The following is a 15,000-nucleotide window of genomic DNA, read 5'->3' on the forward strand; positions in this document are numbered from 1 at the left end:
AATAAAATAATTAATTAGAAAATAATATGTATATTACTAGATATATATATATATATATATAAATATTATAATTAGTTTATTAGTAAACAATTACATATAAATACATTATATATTAATTTTTGTTGGCAACACCTAAAAATATATATATTTAATTTTTCATTAAAAATTACATTTAAATTTGAAAAATTAAAAATTTAACAAAAAACATTATATTAATTACTTTTAAAAAAACTTACTATTTTTAAATTTAATTTCAATTAAATAATTTAATTACTGTATGTTTATCTAGATTTTGTTTTCCGAAAAATATAATCAATATATTATTTTTATTATTTAATAATAATAATAATAATAATTATTATTATTATGTTTATCAATAATAAATATTATGACCGGAAATTGATAAATGATTTCATATTATATATAAGAAAAATATTTACGTAAATAATTTTGTTATGTAAATATTTTTCAAATAATAATATTGATTAATTGATAATATTATTATTATTATTATTATTACAATTTTATTTTTCTTTTGTATATATTTTTCATAGAGTAGTCAATAAAATTTTTTTGTTAATAATATAGAGAAAATTAAATTTATTAAAACTTTTTTTAATTTTATTATAAAAAAATTAAATATTTTATTATAGTTTATTCAAAAAAATTTAAAAAAAAATATATATTTATTTTTTAATTATGTTATATATTTGTTATTACTTTATTCATAATTACGTTAATCTTTTATTGATTTTGTTGTATAATACAACTTGTATTATAATAAAAAAAATATTTATAATAAGTAATTTATATTAAAACTATTTTTATTATTACTACTATTACTATTATTGTCAATTTAACAAACATATGTCACCATTGCCATTGTCAAGGTTTTTATTGTAATGTTAAAATTAATATTTAAAAAAAAAATTAATAAATAGATGACTTTCTATCACATGTTTTTTTTACAGTACTGTAATATACTATTCAAATATAATTATTATAAATATAACATTACTATACAATTATATATATATATATATATATATATATATATATATACATGTATATAGAGTATTAAAAAAAGCATCATTAATTTTTATCAATATTTTAGACTACAATACATTACCTATTGTATATCGATTACTAATAATAATAATTTTTAGTTTCATTATTATTATTATTATTATTAATTTTATTGTAAATATTATAAAGGTATATTTATATACATAACTAAACAAATAATAAATTAAATTATCCAGACATATATTGATATATATATATATATATATATATATATATAAGTCAATAGGCATTATTATTATTATTTGTATTATTATAAATTAATATATAATGTTATGTAAATTTTTCAAGTTTAGTTATAATAATAATAATAGTAATATTAAATTGTAATATAACTATCATTTAATATAAGTTAAATTACAACACTATTGCGTAAACATATTATATTTTATAGATTATGAAACAAAAAATTGATGATCACTTGAAATTTAATAGTTTTTTTATATATATATATAAATATAAATAATTATAATATTGATAATAATACAAGAAATATAAGAAATATTATTATTATTTTTTTTGTTGTTGAAAAATAATATACATTTATAATATTGTACTGTATTTATAATATTTTATAGCAATTATCGTTAAGCAATAATATATATTATATTTTTTATGCAACATTAAATTTTTTGCCAATAAGTTTACATTGTATTATATATATTTTGTATAATATTATTAAATGTATATAAATTTATTTATTTATTTCGAAAAAATGTATTTTATATTTATTTTGTTTTTTTTGTGTATTCAACACATCATACACTTAATAACATGTATTATATATATATATAAAAAATTGTTTTGTTAAAAAAAATTATTAGTGATAATTATTGTAAAAATTAATTAAATAAATATTTTTACTGTTAGTAATACTAAAATGATTTTTTATTAAATAAAAATAAATATCTTTTTTTAATTTACAAATAACTGTTTTTTTAGTCTGAAATATTTTTTACTGTATATATATATATTAATAACATTTTTTAAAATATATAAAATATTATTTCCATATGTTTTTTTAAATTTATTAAAAAAAGTGTTATTAATAAATTAAATATTTAATAATTAAAAAATAATTTTTCCATTGATTTTATGTTATGTAAAGGGAAATCCTAATTAATAAATCAAAATTATTTTTAAAAACATTATTTTTATTTTTAATATAACAATTACTTATAACAAAACTAAATACTATTTATTTTTAACAAAAAAATACCTATTAATACATATATTAATTATATATATATATATAATATACCGTATATTAATATCCTTGTTGTACAGTATATATGATTAAATGTATTAATTATATGCAACAATAATATCTAAATATTGTAAATAAATGGATATTTATTTATATTTATACTGTATATATATAGTGTGTAAAAAAATAATAATAAAAAAATAAACTTTTTAATTAAAATTATTATTATTTTTTGTTGTATGTTTTCAATGTGGAAGTGATTTATTTGTATTATTATTATTGGCATTATTTTGTTGGTAATAACCAGTAGTCATATAACTGTAGTAATAAACACTTTAAAAAAATTATTGATTCAAATTGTTTTACTGTATATATCAGTATATATATATGATATATATGTGTGTCTGAAAAATACAAATATTTATTTTTTGTGACATTTTATAATTTTTACCGGTATTTTCCAAATACATCCCTGAGCTCAACAACAAACATACATACAGTCATACATACATACATATAGTGAGTGATCACTTGTTTTTAGCAGAGAAAGAGAGAGAGAGTTGTTCATCAAAATAAATAAATATTAATAACTAATAATAATTAAAATAAAATAAATAAATAAATAAAAATAAATAAAAAGTTCAATTCAATTGTGTATTATTATTGTCTAAATTAATGTATGAGAATCGTGTCGTCAATCGGCGTGTCGTTAGTTTAGACACACACACACACTCATACACACAACTTTCCTCATCAGTAGTAGTACTACCTGTCCATATTGACTACCCATACCATCTCATCTCATACATGCCAACTGTTTATCTGTATGTATGTATGTGTGTGTGTGTGTGTGTGTGTGTGTGTGTAATACAACTTGCATTGCAAACACATTGTGAAAGTCTGTAAATACTGAGAATATAAAGTATATATAAATTAATACCAGTTTTTTATATACAGTTTATATACACTATATATATTGTATAGAAAATACCTGTTTGAATACTATACAGTGTATTGTAATGGGAAAAGAGAGAGAGAGGGAAAGGGGGTTATTATGGATGTACTCTCACTAACTACCTGAGCACCTGATCAACAATAAGCACTGGGATGTGTGTGTGTGTCAGTGTATATAAACTTGAATTATTGAAAATTCTGGCATTTATTCATTCATTCATTTAGTATTATTAATGTAAAAGTGATATAAAATAATAATTAATAAATTTAAAGAATATTATTATTAGTAGTATTATTAACATCTAATAATAATATCAAATAATAAATTATCAATTTATTGAAAAATATATATTTAGATATATATTTTTATTTATATATATCTATATATAAATTTTATTGATTGTTCAAGTGAATTTTTTGATATTAATAATAATAATCTTAATAATAATTTAGTGTAAAAATTTTTTAACTGACAAATAACATAATTAAAAATTATTATTAATAATATGTTATATAAAACATATGTATAATTTTTTTTATTATTAATAATAATATTTTTCAAAAATCTATATTTTGTGTTTAAATATAAGTTTACTTATATTTAAAAAAACTTATTAACTATTAATTTTCAAATATAATAGTAATTACAAAATGATTTTTTAAATTTTCAATTTGTTTTAATATATTGAAAAATAAATTACATAATATTATAAGCAAATAAAAACTGATTTTTCATTTTCATTATTTGATTTTTTGTTTTGTTTTTTATTTGTGTTGTATTTTAAATTATTTTTTAAAAAAAAAGACTTATAATATAAGGAAAGTTTAAAGTATATGTAATAATAATAATAATATTACTAATAGTGATAATAATTTATTTTTTCATTTAAATAAAGTAAATGAAAATTTTTATATTTCAAAAAATAGTTTTTATTTTTATCAATATTAGTGTCTGTTTTGTAATAATTAATTGTTAACAAAAATATATTTATTGATAAATATAATAATTAAATCATTTACAAAGTGTTATCTAAAATTTTATATTATATTTTAATAATAATAATAATAATATATAAAAATTATAATATTTATTTAATAAATAATTATATCAGTTATATATATATATATATATTGATATATAAACATAAGTATTATTACTTATGATAATAATTTTTTTGTTTAATAATAAAAATAATAATTTTTCACTTAAAATAAAAAAAAAAAACTAAAAAAAAGTTAGAAAAGTTTTTCCTTATTTTAATAATAATAATAATAATAATAATGACAATATTAAAAAAATAAGTGAAACTATTATATTATAATGTCATACAATATACACACAAATTCAATGTTATTGTTAACTATTGAAACGTCAAACAAATTATTATTATAAAAAAAAATTAAAAAATAAATAAATAACTGTAAACTAACTGATTGTTGATATTTGTGTAAAAAAAATTATTTTTTTTGTATTTTTTTGTTGTTGTTGTAAAATACAAAACTAAATTGTGATTTCAATAGCTATCCTAATAATAATAATAATAATAATATTGAAAAAAACAAACTAACTAATAATAACAATGCAATCGCTATCGGTATCCAATCTACAGGTGTTTGAATTAGAGGACAGTTGTATGGATGATAGCAATGACAGTCTGTTCAATGGTAGTCATAATCATAATACTAGTTCAACAATAGGTAAAGACAACTATCATCGCAATCAACAACAGCGCCGTCAGTATAACGGAAAGTCATATAATAATAATAATAATAATAATAATAATAATAATACTAAAAATAAAAACTTTTATTATAATAATAACGGTTTTGATAATAATAATAATAACTATAATACAAATAATAACTATAATAGCAATACTCGTAATCACAATCGCTATAATAGTAATCATCAAAACTATAATACAAATACAAATAATAATAATAATCGTAACCCAAATCGGTTTAAATTGAAACTAAATTTTGGTAACTTTTACGGCAAAAACAAGTATAATCTTCGTCGACACGATTCGGGGTTTGTTAGCAACCGAAGCACCGGTAGCCCTGAGCCGAGTAGCGCTGAAACCGTATTTTCTATCGACAACAACAACTATGTTACCTTTGAGCACAACCCTAACGTTATGGCCAAACATCGACAGCGACCGCAAACAACAGCTCAACAGGATCTCTATTACTACCAGAGCTGCCAATCGCTGTACGACAGGTCACCGGTAGACTCATCGGATGTTTTCGGACTCAGTATACAACGTGTACTGTCGGCTACATTGCCTGTGCTGAGCACTGGTAGGCCATCAATTCATAAGTCAACTAATAATAATAATAATAATATCAATGGCAGTTGTCTATCGTTGCCAGTTGTTAGCAGTAGTAGTAGTAGTAGTAGTAGTCATCAACCGGAGAAGCTCACTACAGCGGAAACCAGAATTTTTACCACCAGTTCCCGTAATCCGACAGCCAATCATCATCAACAGCAGCAGGTTGTTAGCTATGCCAACCGTACATGGGATCAGATCCATACATTGGCCGATCAGGCCCTTAGCCAATGGCTGGCCTATCGTAAGACCAGTAGCAGCGGTGGTGGTGGTGGCTATCGTAATACGGTATTGTCGGGCACCGGCCTAAAAGGTTTCGCCTATTTCGAGCCCAATCTGGAAGTCAAGTACAGTCTACTGTTGAACCAAAACCTACTGATGCAACCAATCAGACGGCATACCAGCGAAGTCAACCTCCGGAGGCTTGTAGTCGACTCACGGGAACTGTACGCCGATGACCAACAACTGTTGGACTTAGAGTGGACGCCACGGGCGACGTCGTCGGCTGCGGCGGCGGGCGATCTCCTATTTGAAAGTCAACAAACTGTAGACGATAGCCGACAAAAACAGGACAGGGATACAAAAAATATGGTATCGGAGCTGATCTACAAATTGTTTATGAATGTACACGAGTTTCGGGTAACCGACGACAATATTGAACGTGTGGCCGACCAGATATGTTCGGTCGATGGCTATCTGATGTCGCAGATCAAGACCGCTGATGTGGCCAACTATTTGTTTGGCCGTCGATGTTGCGGCTGTACACTGTCGTCCCTGTTGTCAGTCATACAGTTTAGTCAGACACTATCGGGTTTGATTGTCGACTGTATCGACGGCAAAGTGGCCGCCTATCAACGTATTGCCTATATTATCGCCTTTATTAAAGTTAGTCCTAATTAATTAATTAATTTTATTATTAACTATATTTAACTAATTAATATATATAGTTGTCAATGAGTTTGTATCGTAAGTCCAATTGGCAGTCATTGCATACACTGGTGGCTACCATACAGTCCCGTAAAATCTATCGGATGGCCACTGAATGGCAACAAATCAGGCAAAACTATCGACACTATTACGAGTAATGATAATATTATTAACTAATTAATTAACTAATTAACTAATATTAACTAAATTTTTTTTTTCTCTCTCTCTCTCTGTCACTAATTAGTGAATTCATAAAACTATCGGTAATAGTTAGGTCAAGCGAAACATCCCTAATGTATACCATACCGAAAGGCATACCGGCCCTGAAAAACCTGTTGCTTACCCAACGAGTCAATTGTCTATCGAAATGGGATCGACTGGAATGGCCGGCCAAATGGACACAACAGCCGGGCATTATAACATGGCTTGAACGGGAACTTCAGCAATCGTTGTTGTTGTCCAGAGTACGGCTATCAGTTGGAAACGGTATGTCGGCAATGGCTGGTGGAGTTGGAGGAGGATGTCATCCATTGTATATAACTGATGATGAGCTCCGGGATGGCAGCGATGATGATAATGGTTATCGCAATCACCAATTATTACCGCCTAAACAGTTGATATGTTTGATACCGGTCAGTAAAATGCCGGAAAACTGGTTAAACCGGTCGCTGAGGAACACACCGGTAGACTATAAGCACCGTTTGATGGAGTTTTTAGACGAAAGTTTACGCCAAGAGATAAAGTTTGATACAAAAATTATTATTAATACTAATAATAATAATTTATGATTTAATTGAATTTTTTTTCCTATCAATTATTATTATTATTATTATTATTATTATCTATATATATAGTGAATAATTTAGAAACCATTATTAAATACATTAACAGTATTTAAATATACTGGAAGTAATTATCGCAAAATATAAAAATATTTTTATTTAAAAAAAATAAATAAAAATAATATATAATAGATTTTTTTGTTGTATTTTTTGATAATCAATTATAATATTGTTGTTTGTTTTTTAATTTTGTTTTTTTTTAATATACATTATAATTGATTGATAGAAAAAAAACTATTATTATTATTATTATTATTATTATTAATTACAATTGAAATATTATAATTAATTAATTAATTATAATTAAATAATTATTTTAAAAAAAAATCTATTATGTTATACTAGTTAAACGTTTTTATTATATTAATAACAATTGTTTTTTTTCTTTATGCACCTATAATTGGCATTTAATTTTTTTATTATTAAAAAAATGTTTATTATTATTATTATATTTTTTGGATAAAATAATAAACAAATATAATAATAACGGATTCATATAATTAATTAACTAATAATAATAAGGATCAATACATAATCACTTTTTTGTTAAAAAAACTTCACAATTAAAAAAAATTACAAAATTATTATTAAAAAAAATATATTTTTTATAATATCACAAAAAATAATGTTAAAAACTAAATATATATATACTGTATATATATATATATATATAATTATAACAATAATAAATGGATATTATTAATCAAACTAAAAAAAATAAATGTGTTTTTATTTAATAATTTAAACTATTTTATTGTTGAAATACTTTTTATTATAAATATATATAACTTTTTATTTTATTATTTTATTTTTATTATTATTATTATTATTATTATTAACCGTGACAATGTGTAACTGTTACTATATTTAAATTAATTTTTATTAATTTTTTAATTATTTAAGTTTACATTAATTAGTTTTTTTTAAATATTGATAATAATAATAATAATTAAAAATAAATATTGAAGGCTCAAGTTTAGTAATATTTATAATTATCAGTTATAATTAGTTTTAAATATTTATATATATATATATATAATGAAAAATTAATCAATAAATCAGATATTTGTAAAAAAATATAAGTGAATGAAATTATTAAAAAAATAAATAAATAATAATTAAATTATAAATAAAAAGTTAGATTTTTTATTGTTGTTACTTTATGTTTAAGTTCAATGATAAACATTATTATAATTTTTTTAATATATTACTAAATAAGTTATGAATAATAATAATAATAATATTTTTAGTAAAATAGTAATTTATTATATTAGCATAAAATCAATACCAATATTTCAATTATATACTTTACAATACAATTTAAAATACAAACACTTAAAATACAGTAAAAGTAAATATTTAAAGAAAAAACTAATAATAATAATATAATGATTAATAATACAAATAAATATGTAATATAATTATATGTTTTTTTTTGTGGAAAACTACGAAAAATATTATTAATAAATAATGATTAATTTGATTTTTTTTAAAACATTGAAAGTGCACTATTGGAAAATTACTTAAATTATGCTAGCCCATTATTTATCATATATAAAAAATGAACTTGGTATATTAAAAAAATATATTGAACAAAAAAAACAATTCAAACAATTCATGTTTTATATTTTACAAAAATGAAAATTATTATTATTACTAATATAAAAAATTTATTTATTTGGTTATTTTTATTTTAGCAATTTAGTTATATACTGAATAAATGATTTATTATTAAAATCAAATATTGCTGAATAAATAAATAAACAAAAATAAAATATTACAAATTATATTTGATTTTTAAAAATTTTAATAAATAATAGTAAAATCAAAATTATTAGTATTATTATTTATTTATATATTTTTCATTATTAAATAAATAAATTAAATTATTGATAATGAAAACTTGTTTTTATATAAAATTATTTTATAATAACTATATACTATTTAGTTGAAATTGAAATACTTATAAAGATAACTATAATAATAATAATATGCATTAATTATATAATATTTAATAACTAAATCAATTTTTTTTAAATTTTATTTTAAATTATATACTATAAATATATTATTATTATTATTACTAGTATTTTTATGTAAAAATTATTTATAATAATTTATTGTATATAAATAGTATACAAAAAAAAATAATTCATACTTATTTGACATTAATTATTATAATAGTAAATTTATTATTATTATTTTTTTGTCAATCAAACTATGCATTTAAAAATGATAATAAAATTGATAGCACTGAATAAATATATTATTTATCAATTGATTAATTTAGTAAAATTTTTTTTTTAATTAAAATTTATTATTTTTATAATATTTTTTTCTTAACATTGATATTATTATCTGAAACAACAACAACATCATTGGTGTTAATCTTTTTATAGGATTTCCGATAAAAATCCTTAAATAAGTAGAAAAATATTGGATTTTGTCCGACTGTTAAATAGATAAATAAAAACAATAAAAATAAAAAATTATTAATAAAACAAATTACAAAATAATAATAATAATGAGAAAATTTTTAAATATCAAATAAATAAATAAAAAACATAATAAATAAATTTTTTTTTGTAAATATATAAACTATAATATTTTAATCTAACTTTTTTTTTATCAATTATTGATCTCTTAAAATCTATATATATATATATATATATATTTCAATACTAATTAATTAATATATTTAACTAAACAAAACACAAAAAACAAAACGTTATAAAAATGTTTAAATAGCAAAAAAAATAAATTAATAAAATATTTAATTAATAATTACCGCAAACCCAGAACCAAACCGCCGGATATCCAGTTTGCAGGCAAAACAATACGCAACCATAGGATCCGCATATGAGAAACTGTAGCAATTGTAGCTGGGTTATATACTTTTTCCACCATAAATAGGGTCGCATACGTGGACCTAATAAGGACAGGGAGTAATACGAGTACATCAGCACATGTATGGCAGTGTTGAACAGTCCAAACAGTCCGATGATTGGCGCCAATGGATTAATTTTCAATGAAAACCAGCCTAATAAACAAAAAATTTTAAAAAATAATAATAATAATTAAAAATTAAATAAATCATACATGCTAATTTTATTAATTTATATATATATATATATATTTGTATTAACTATTTGTTTTGATGCTACTAATAATTTTTTCTTTAAAAATTTTTATAAATAGTTATATTATAGTTGACTTTATAGAAATGATTTTAGTTTAACAAAAACAAAATAATAAAAATAATTAGCAAACAAAAAAATAAAATAATATTAGTAGAAAAAAATATAACAATTAACTAAATAATAATAATAATAATATTATTATTATTTTGTTGTTGTCGATAGGGTGACCACCACAGCCCTAACCTAATAACGGTACGGCCGTATGATGATAGACATGTAGAAATGTGACCTGGTTGTCTTTTTTGCGTAATACAAAAAACACAGTGTCCAGCATATCCAGGAACCGGGATATCCAGGACCACCAGCACAGGTTCAGTTCGTATAGGGTTTTCGGACTAAAGTCATATCTGTCGGGATAACGAAAATCCAGGAAACGGCGCCCGTAGTCGCATCGGTAGACAAGTTGATAGAAAAAGTAGCCATTAATCGTAACCAACAGTGTATTGAAGGACAGTATGGTTAATCTGAGCTGATAGGGCTTACGTTGGCGCATATAGTCGGGTAATAGTTTTTTAATCAATAGTAAATAGCCGGTTAATATTAGTAGGATTTTCCATATGCCACCATATACCTTAATTTAAAAAATAGATATATATATATATAATTCAATAATTTTAAATTAATTAATTAATTGAAAAGTAGATAATAATTTTTTTTAATAAAATAAATAAATAGACATTTAATTTAATATGTAAACATAATTTCATGTAATTAATATTAAAAAACAACAACAAATTAAAATTTATGATAGATATACTACACTTTATATATATATATAACATATTAAATACAAATAAAATGACTATTTATTATATCTTAAATAAAAAATTATTATCTATTTTTCAATTAATTAATTATTATAAATATATATTTATATAAGTATATAATAAATTGTAATTATTATATCTAATATCTATCTATAATAACTTATTATAAGTATATAATGTATAGTATTATATCTCTAATAATAATTATTATTATACAGTATTTTATATGTAAAAAATAATAATAGGTATGTATTAATAATAATAATAATAATAATTATAATTATAATACCATCGGAAAGTGTTTAGTCCGGGGATCGGCCGCATCGATCCAATACTGGTGCCCATAATAGACTAGACTGTCCATTAGGTATATTGACTACAAACCCCGAAAAATTAAATATAAATAAACAAATTTTTATTTAAAATTTATTTATATTTTTTTTAAAAAAAATATCATTCAACAAAAAATAATTAATTAATTAAACTATAAGTAGCACATGTACTATAAAATTTAAATTTAAAAAATTAATAATATTTTTTAACAGTAAATAAATCAAACAATTACATATCTGTATATAAAATATCAATAATTGTTTTTAATAAATAAGATATATATATATATGAAAAAATTTTCAATATTAATTAAAATTACATATATAATGACTACTAATAATAGTTAATTTATTAATAATAAATTTTTTTATTTATTCAAAAAATAATAGTCCACTGATTACATACTGTCTATTGATTTAAAAATATTAAATTGATTTATTTTGAATAACAACAACAAAAAATTGTGTACATATGGTTTCAACAATAAAATTATAATTAAATATTTAATTAAATATTATTGTAATTTTTTTTAAATGAATTATGTGTAATGTTAGACATTTTTATTGGCAATATTTTTTTATTTTTTAAAATTTAATATAATGCTTATTTTTTGTAGTTATATTAAAAATTAATTTACATTTTTTTCAAAACTAATATAATTAATAATTTAATTCAAAATAATTATTGACAATTTATATTATTATTAGTTAATTATTAAAATAATATAATATTATTAATTTAACATTATTTTTTTAAATAAAAAATACATTTTACTATTAATTAATAACTATAAGCTTAACAATAGTAAAAAAAATAATATCAATAATAAATTGTAATTAAAAAAATAAAGTTTAATAAACTTAACAATATTTTTTTTTTAAAAATTTGGCTAGTATAAAATTATATGAACTTGATATTTTTTAATTATTATTATTATTATTATTAAAATTAAGTAACAAAATTTAAATTTATCATGTTTTGTAGTGAGCATTATTGATTGTGAATTTAATTAATTAATTAATAAATAAATTTAGTAAAGATTATATTAATTTAATTTTTTTGTTAACATTTTTATCATTATCTTCAACAACAACAACATCATTATTATTCATCTTTTTATAGGATTTTCTATAAAAATCGTTGAATAAGTAGAAAAATAAGGGATTTTGTCCAACTGTTAGATAAATTCAACAAAAAAAAATAATATTAATTATTAGTATTAATAATAATGTTTTTTTTTGAAATAAAATACTGTACTTTTAAATGTATATCAAAAAAAGTTAATAATTAAAATAAACTTAAACTACACACACATATAAAATCAATCGCAAAATAGGTGAGACTGGTTTTTCATCAATATCTCCCTAACAGTTATATCTACAATAAAGATATTAAAACTACAACTATGGTTTCTTGTCACGTACAAAATAGTTAAACAAGTTTTTATGTAAATTTAATAGGGTTGAAATGAATCAATAAAGTTTATATCTCAAAAACTACTATATATATTTCAAATCTATAAAATGCTAAATATAGAAAATGATAAATTATTTGACATGTGTTTCAGCGTTTTTCTTAAAAAGTTTAAATTAAGTTGTAATTAATTTTCAAAGTACAAATCCTTATGATTTGAATTTCATATAAATCAAAAACTAATCAATATAATTAAATAATTATATTTTGAAAAAAATAAGTAATATAAGTTGTAATAAAAAAATAATATCAAATATTTTTAAAACACTTACTTATTTAAAAATAATATAAAAATTAATTTATTGTTAAAATTGATGTATTTGTTAACGTCATTTATGTTATATAATATTGAATCATTATAAAATAAAAGTAATGCAAGTGTTGTGTAAATGTTGTGTAAGTGTTGTGTAAGTGCTTTACAAGTGTTGTAACAGTAGTTATCTTTTTGTTTACATTTGTGGATCAAATCTTCTATTTTCACAATCAAAATGTCTTTGACAACTGGATTTGCTGACAATGAAATCAAATTTCGAAAATTTGTGAGATTTCGGGCCCTAAAGGAATCGTGTGCTCGGATAATTAAATCTCTTGGTAAGTAAAAACAAATTTATTATTATTTATATTAACAAAAAATTTATAGGCATAAGTAAATCCACTTATTACCGCTGGTTAAAAATGGACGACGATGACATACCTCTCTTCAAACCTGTCACTTCAGGTCGTCCAAGAATTACAACCATTGAAGATGACGACATGATTGCTGAAATGGCTCTCGAAAAGCGCTTCGAACCACTAACTAAATGGAGAAAATATGAGCCATTAATAACAAACGAAAGGATTGCCAACGCTTCTGATGACACTATATACCGAAGACTAAATGAAAAAGGTATTGTATTTTATATCTTATTTTATTTTAAATTAATAATTTATTTTAAGGTATACGAAAATGTGTGGCAGCAATAAGACAAAAATTGACAGAAAGACACATGCATTTACGTATGCAATATGCCACTAATTTCATTGAGTGGACATTTGAAGACTGGAGTCGTGTCATCTTCATTGATGAATTTGGAGTTGACACCAGTGACAATGGAAAAGTTTATGTCTATCGACTTCGTGGTCAAAGATATGCCAAACAAAACATTACTGAGACTACTCGTAACACAAGACAAACATTCACTTTCATTGCTTCGTAAGTATTAATAATATTAATGTTAACTTATATTAACAATTTTTAACACTAATGCAGTGCAAATGAACTTTGGGATGCCGTGATGAGTGCTCATCTGAGTTTATCAGAAAATAGAGAGTATTTTATTCGATTGATTAATTCAATGCCAAATCGTTTGAATGCTGTCCTTCAAAACGATGGTGGACATACAAAATATTAAATAAATTTTAATTAATATTTGATAAAATTGTTTAAAAAATCTTTATTTTTTGTAATTTACTAAATTATAAAATTATTTTCTGAAAAATGATAATAATAAATATTTGATATTATTTTTTATTGCAACTTATATTACTTATTTTTTCAAAATATAATTAATTAATTATATTGATTAGTTTTTGATTTATATGACATACAAATCATAAGAATTTGTACTTTGAAAATTAATTACAACTTAATTTAAACTTTTTAAGAAAAACGCTGAAACACGTGTCAAATAATTTATCATTTTCTATATTTAGGATTTTATAGATTTGAAATATATATAGTAGTTTTTGAGATATAAACTTTATTGATTCATTTTAACCCTATTAAATTTACATAAAAACTTGTTTAACTATTTTGTACGTGACAAGAAACCATAGTTGTAGTTTTAATATCTTTATTGTAGATATAACTGTTAGGGAGATATTGATGAAAAACCAGTCTCACCT

The 15,000-nt window shown here is 20.8% G+C and overlaps 2 protein-coding genes across 2 annotated transcripts in view; both read right to left on the reverse strand.

Annotated features, from left to right (window-relative positions):
• Positions 1 to 9,552: 9,552 nt before the first annotated feature.
• On the reverse strand, positions 9,553 to 11,697 carry LOC128965058 (elongation of very long chain fatty acids protein AAEL008004-like). The gene is made up of 5 exons (XM_054311710.1): positions 11,600 to 11,697; positions 10,727 to 11,114; positions 10,132 to 10,383; positions 9,718 to 9,794; positions 9,553 to 9,561 (listed from the first exon to the last, which is right to left on the reverse strand). Exons 1-5 carry the CDS (start codon positions 11,672 to 11,674, stop codon positions 9,553 to 9,555), a joined length of 801 nt encoding a protein of 266 aa, XP_054167685.1. The 5' UTR covers positions 11,675 to 11,697.
• Positions 11,698 to 11,794: 97 nt separating this feature from the next.
• Positions 11,795 to 15,000, reverse strand: part of LOC128965059 (elongation of very long chain fatty acids protein AAEL008004-like) — a 5,545-nt gene continuing 2,339 nt past the window's right edge. The window contains exons 4-5 of the mRNA XM_054311711.1: positions 12,741 to 12,817; positions 11,795 to 11,812 (exon numbers count right to left, since the gene is read on the reverse strand). Coding sequence (XP_054167686.1) covers positions 11,795 to 11,812; positions 12,741 to 12,817 — 95 coding nt within the window. The remainder of the gene's footprint in view (positions 11,813 to 12,740; positions 12,818 to 15,000) is intronic.

The sequence above is a fragment of the Oppia nitens genome, unplaced genomic scaffold (assembly GCF_028296485.1).
Source record: "Oppia nitens isolate AA-2021 unplaced genomic scaffold, nextdenovo-longstitch-racon4-pilon3 scaffold16_pilon_pilon_pilon, whole genome shotgun sequence".
NCBI classification, from domain to species: Eukaryota; Metazoa; Arthropoda; class Arachnida; order Sarcoptiformes; family Oppiidae; genus Oppia; species Oppia nitens.

What these genes read in the sequence shown, in the direction of transcription:
- LOC128965058 (XM_054311710.1), bottom strand. Translation starts at nt 11,674, where the DNA reads ATGGACAGTCTAGTCTATTATGGGCACCAGTATTGGATCGATGCGGCC. An exon ending in GGACTAAACACTTTCCGATG is followed by an intron (nt 11,115 to 11,599) that starts GTATTATAATTA and finishes TTTTAAATTAAG; the next exon opens with GTATATGGTGGCATATGGAA. An exon ending in TACGGCCGTACCGTTATTAG is followed by an intron (nt 10,384 to 10,726) that starts GTTAGGGCTGTG and finishes TTTGTTTATTAG; the next exon opens with GCTGGTTTTCATTGAAAATT.